Here is a 6353-nt window from a genome sequence, read left to right as displayed (position 1 = left end):
GGGATTAAATATCTTGAGATGGAGAGATTGTCCTGGATTATTCAGGTGGGCCCAAAGCAACCACAAACGTCCTTATTTAGAGAGCATGCTCATGCATGAGCAAGGAAGGAGCAGAGAAAGAGGGAGAGAGCGAATCCCGAGAAGGCTCCATGCTGTCTGAGCGAAGCCCAATGTGGGGCTGAATTCCACCAACCACGAGATCATGACCTGAGCTGAAATCAAGAGTCAGAAATGTAACTGAATGAGCCACCCAGGTGCCCCACAAGTGTCCTTAATAAGAGGGAGGCAGGCAGAGCAAAGAGAGGAGAGAGGATAAAAGAAACAGGTTCAAGTGATACAAGGCCACGGTCGAGGATGCACGTGGCCTCCACAAGCTGGAAAGGCAAGGAAACAGCATCTCCCCCCAGGGTCTCCAAAACGAAAGCAGAGGCCAGCCCACACTTGGATTTTAGTCCACTGACTGTGAGTCTCCAGAACAGTAAGGTAAGCAGTTTGTATTGTTTTAGGCCACTAATTTATGGTAGTTTTTAGTGTAGTCGTAACAAACTTGCAGACAGACCTTTTAGAATCATGGGATGGCCGGAGAGTAAATTACCTCTGAATGTAAAATGTGCCATCGTTTAAAAAGAGAAAAGGATGTGTCTTTTCATACCATTCTTTTTAAAATCTTGAGAAAACTAGGCATGTTCCCTTTCGGGAAGGCAAAGGGAAGAGAGAAGGGAGAACGGTACACTGTGCAGCCTGACCTTGCGGAGAGGTCAGGGTATGGTTTGTAAGAAGGAGGAAAATGCAAATTCAAAAGACTGTTAGAAGCGTAATCCTCATGAAATCTCACAAACCCTTACTATGTGGGCCGGTTTCTAACCCACAATCCCATTCAAAGAAACAACAACCAGGTATGAAAAAGCATGAGTCGGAGAATCTCGATCCAAACTTTCAAGAAAATTATAAAGGGGAACGTTCATTCTTGACAGATAATTTCTCAAAAATCCTTTTGGGGCTTCTCTCCTTCTCTGCCTGTAGCAGTAGCTCCAAATCACGCCCCCCCCCCCCCCCCCCTGCAGCTTGCTTTCTCTCTCTCTCCCCCAGGCAAGCCTCACCCTTTGAACGTGTGTAATCTTCCACTCTCAAGCAGGGACTGCTAACTAACCATCCTACAATGCACAGGCTAGCTTCCCAAACAAAGAATTATTTGCCACAAAGTATCAAGGTGCCAGAGGGGTAGATGGACTGAATGTCTCCATCTTGATTTTCATTTAGGAACACCTGGATCTTGCACAATAAAGGTAGCTCTTTGATGTATCAGCAAGACGCCTTCCTTTTTAGAAATGAAGGGGGGAAAACACTTGCTATCTCTCATAATTCAATATATTGTTCCATCCTTGTGTCATAAGAATTAAATGCAATAACATATACAAAGTGTCCAGCATGACTGCTAAAACCATGGATGCTAATAGGTGCTCAAAAACTAGTTCCCATCTCTTTTCCCAGAAGGGAATGAAGAATCCAATTTATTCTTAATATGGTATCCCCAAGATAATAGCATCTCTACCTACTGTGTCCTCCCACTGCATAGAGGCCTCAAATTTTTGAATATTGAAGTTATAGAAACTGTTCACCTGCTGTAAGAAAGTACTACATTCCCCAGGAGAGTTGGGTTTTAGAAATAAGAACATCAGAAAAACAGCAAAGAGGATTATTGAAACCCAGCGTTCAACTGCGGAATATTGAAGGTTCCAATTAATGTTTCGGTGTTTAAAATAAAATTGTTTATCAAGTAGCTTGTGCCATGTCTAAGAAAGGAAATGACTTCTACCTGTTTTTCAAAAATAGCTCATTTTTATTATGGTGACCATGGAACCCTCTGCATATATGTATCGAACATAAAGGATTGAAATACTGAAAATTGGAAATATAGGTTGTGTATATAGAATTTCAATTTTTCTATACATATGCTTTTTCAAAACTGTGGTAAAATACCCATATCATAAAAGTTACCACTATAACCATTTAAGCGCACAATTCAGTGGCACCAAGTACATGGACTTTGCTGTATAACTGTGACCATCCTTCATCTCCCGAACTTTGTTCATCTTGCAAAACTAAAACTCTGCCGAAGAAACAGTAACTCCTCATTTCCCCTTCCCTCCAGCCCCCAGCAGCCACCATGCTACCTTCTGTCTCTCTGAACTTCACTACTCTGAGCACCTCACGTAAATTGAATCATACAGTATTTGTCCTTTTATGACTCACTTATTTCACTTAGCTTTATATCCTCCAGGCTCACTCATATGGTAGCATGTGATAGGATTTCCTTCCTTTATGAGACTGGATGATATGCCATTGTACCTCTCCATAATATTTTGTGTATCCATTCATTCATCGGTGGACAAGGTTGCTTCCATCTTTACCTATTAAAAATAATGCTGTTATAAACATGGGTGCGCCATATGTTTTTTTAAATGCTCAAGTCATGGCGGTTAACATGTTCACATTAGATTCGTACATGTTTAACATGGAACTCATTTTACTTCTACTGGCCTCTGAAAATATTGCAACAAGTTACACTTCCTAAGGTGGCATTAAATAAAGCAACAAAAAAAGATGACATAATCACTGTAAAGCCGAGATTATCTATACAGTCTTATGAGGGTTGAAAGCGTGGTGCTGTGGAACAAGCAAGTCTGGGCAAGTAATTTAATATTTCAATAATAGTTTTTATCATTTATTGAGTACTTACAAATGTAAGTACAGTACAAATGAAATGATCACAATAATGCTATGAGAGGTAGACCATTATTATTCTAGTTTACTAGGTACTAGTTTAGTATCTTGCAGTTGAGAGTATGTGCTAAAGCCACATTGCCTAGCTACAAATCCTGGCTTCTCGAGCTACTCGCTACAGTATCTTGGTCAAATTAATTAACTGGGCATTAATTTCCTTCTAAAATAATAATGATAGTATCCACTTCAGAGTGCTGTTATAAAGATTGAGATGATGTATGGGAACTTTCACTTCAGGACCTTGCATGTAGTAAGTACTCAATAAATACTATATGTTAATATTTGCATGTACTTTGTACTCAAAACAATCCAGGTATGTTTGTTCCCCATTCTTAATGGTCATATCTGAAGAGTGAGTACCGAATTTGCAGCTAGTGTTAGTATCAACTTAAGGCAAACATAATTAAGAAATGCTGGGGCGCCCGGTTGGCTCAGTCGGTTAGGAATCCAACTTCAGCCCAGGTCATGATCTCACAGTTGGTGAGTTTGAGCCCCATTTCAACCTCTGTGCTGACAGCTTAATGACCTGGATGGAACCTGCTTTGGATTCTGTGTCTCCCTCTCTCTCTCTGCCCCTCCCCTGCTCATGTGTGTGCGTGCTCTCTCTCTGTCTCTCAAAAATAAATAAACATAAAAAAAAAAAAAAGAAATGCTATGATTCACAAAGTTGATATTTGTATCAAACACCAATCATCAAAGCTATATCAAACCCATTTTTTGGATAGCTCTTCACCTTTGGGTCCAATGTAACAAGATCCTGCTTAAGTCAGTTCCCTCAATGCTGTTCAACAGACAGGAAACATATGCCCTCTATATTATGTGCATGCAAGGCAAAATCTTTGCATATGGATTAATTCTACTGAGTAAACTATTTTTTGAAAAAAAATCTACTTAAAAAATTTTTTTAATGTTTATTTTATTTTTGAGAGAGAGAGAGAGACCACATGAGCGGGGGAGGAGCAGAGAGAGAGGGAGACACAGAATCTGAAACAGGCTCCAGGCTTTGAGCTGTCAGCACAGAGCCCAACACGGGGCTCGAACTCATGAACTGTCGAACTCCCAAACTGTGAGTTCATGTCCTGAAGCGAAATCGGATGCTCAACTTACTGAGCCACCCAGGCACCCCTGAAATCTACTTCTTCTAATAAGAAATACCTAAGTGGCTTCTGTACAGAGGCGACTTTTGGCCAAGTATATCAACTGCTTCCTACCTCTTCACCATTATGAATGAAACAGCTGACGTACTGAAGTTTTGCTAACCAGAAGACCGTGTACATAGTCCATGACGGATGGATTTGGCCCCTTTCTGACTTTCTAATTTCTGGGCTTTTGCATGTACCATTTTTATCCACCTGGCATATGCTTCCTTCCCAATGGAACTATAATTCATCCTTCAGGGACTAGTTCAAATACCATGTTCCTCCATGAAATCGTCTAGAGTCTAGTCAACTGTATGTTTCCTTCACCCTTCATCTTCAATAGTATTAATTCATACATTTTTAATGATCCTTGTCATATATTTCTTTGCTTTATTTGCATACCAATGTCATGGAAACTTACCTTTTTCATCTCTGGAATCTTTGTAGCACTTAACACTGCCCAGTACAGATGCTCAACAAACACTGACCGGTTGGATGCTACCTACAGCCTATAGCATGTCCCTGTAGATGCTACCTGTGAGATTGAATCTGATCATTTTGGGGCGCCTGGGTGGCGCAGTCGTTTAAGCGTCCGACTCCAGCCAGGTCACGATCTCGCGGTCCGTGAGTTCGAGCCCCGCGTCAGGCTCTGGGCTGATGGCCCAGAGCCTGGAGCTTTTTTCCGATTCTGTGTCTCCCTCTCTCTCTGCCCCTCCCCCGTTCATGCTCTGTCTCTCTCTGTCCCAAAAAATAAATAAACGTTGAAAAAAAAAATTTTTTTAAATAAAAAAAAATAAATAAAGTATAGGCCATGGTTGTGTCTCCCACAACCACCCTCAGAGTGACAATGTTGGATCAATTTATCTGAACAGATAATTTTTTTGCCTTACCTTCACAGTATTTCAATACTCTAAGTCAGAAAATGTGAGGAGAAACCCAGGAAATCAAAGAGAAGCAGCTTTGTTTATTACAGAAGGACAAAGCTACTTCTTTTTTTTTAATGTTTATTTATTTTTGAGACAATGCAAGAGACAGGGTGCAAGTGGAGGAGGGGCAGACAGAGGGAGACACAGAATCTGAAGTGGGCTCCAGGCTCTGAGCTGTCAGCACAGAGCCCGACACGGGGCTCGAACTCATGAACCATGAGATCATGACCTGAGCCCAAGTCAGATGCTTAACTGACTGAGCCACTCAGGTGCCCCAGAAAAAGCTACTTCTTATACTTGATCCTGTACTGTCCTTAATGACCTAATAGAAAGAAAAACAGGTGTTGACTGGGTCGACTCCAATAGTGTGCTGTGAAGTTTCCCAAAGATAAACAATCAAACAAAAAACAATTTCAAAAGCCATTATGGAACACTAAACTGGACCAAATCTCATTGCAAACAAACAATTTTGGGTAGGAAGAATAGTTGGAAATACACAAACATGGACCAATACCAATTTGCAACTTCTGTGAAGAGAAAGCAGATGGACTTTTGAATTTATCAAAGCTATTTATAAAAGTCCACAGGGCTGTGGATTAAGAATAAAGTGTTCAAGAACTGGTGAGATACAAAATGGCTGATGTAACTGGCTGATGTTACTCAGAACTAAGGAGTTCACCTTAAATGTTGAAAGGGGTCCCTCTGTTTCACCTTGAAAAACTAAGTGATACATATTCAGAATCATCGTATCCAATATAAACAAAGATGTCAATTGGCAAGCAGTATTTTCTAGGAATAATTAATCTGGGACTGGCTAAGGCCAGACTCCAGGTAATTCCTTGATGTAAAACCAAACTCATTGAATTACCTCCAGGAAAGTTCCCCGTGTGTTAAATGGAAACCAGAGTTCGAAGATTCTGGACCTTGCTCTTGGAAAGACAAAAAGCTGGCTACATTTCTGATGTTATCACCAGAAATTCCTGCCCACCTGCTTAGTGATTTACATGCCCCATCTTTCTTTCTTTTTTTTCCTCAAATTTAAGTCAGATAAATATAAAATGGTCATTATTTTAACGAGCTCAACACATTTTACTGAACACACCTATGCTCTGTTAAGACAAGAGATGATTAAGACAGAGATGACTGGCGCAGTGTGAAGAGGATGAGAGAAGGACCCCTGGACCAATAAAAGCCGGCATCCCTGTGTCCAACGACTCCATGCTGTGTCCCTCCATCACCACCATGCCCAAAAAAGGCTGAAAGTGATGCTACAGGTGATAAAGCCAGGGTGAAGGATGAGCCACAGAGAAGTTCTGCAAGTTTATCTACTAAAACCCACTCTCCAGAGCCAGAGCCCAAGCCTAAGAAGGCCCCTACAAAGAAGGGAGAGAAGGTACCAAAAGGGAAAAGGGGATGCTGCAAGGGTGGGAATAACCCTGCAGAAAACAGAGATGCCCAAACAGACCAGGCACCAAAAGCTGAAGGTGCTGGAGATGCCAACTGA

At 41.2% G+C, this 6353-nt stretch overlaps 1 protein-coding gene across 1 annotated transcript; it reads left to right on the top strand.

Moving 5' to 3' along the window:
* Nucleotides 1–354: 354 nt before the first annotated feature.
* Nucleotides 355–6353, top strand: LOC106968852 (non-histone chromosomal protein HMG-17-like). Its single transcript, XM_053220294.1, has 2 exons — nt 355–483; nt 6042–6353. The coding sequence occupies exons 1-2, from the start codon at nt 355–357 to the stop codon at nt 6351–6353; spliced, it is 441 nt and encodes a 146-aa protein (XP_053076269.1).

This window comes from Acinonyx jubatus, chromosome A2, assembly GCF_027475565.1.
Source record: "Acinonyx jubatus isolate Ajub_Pintada_27869175 chromosome A2, VMU_Ajub_asm_v1.0, whole genome shotgun sequence".
Lineage (NCBI taxonomy): Eukaryota > Metazoa > Chordata > Mammalia > Carnivora > Felidae > Acinonyx > Acinonyx jubatus.
Note: the sequence above shows the minus strand (reverse complement) of the source record. Positions and strands in the feature narration are given on the sequence as shown.

Coding starts and splice junctions, on each gene's coding strand:
- LOC106968852 (XM_053220294.1), top strand. CDS start 355: ATGCACGTGGCCTCCACAAGCTGGAAAGGCAAGGAAACAGCATCTCCC. Junction 484..6,041: donor TGAGTCTCCAGAACAGTAAG/GTAAGCAGTTTG, acceptor GACCAATAAAAG/CCGGCATCCCTGTGTCCAAC.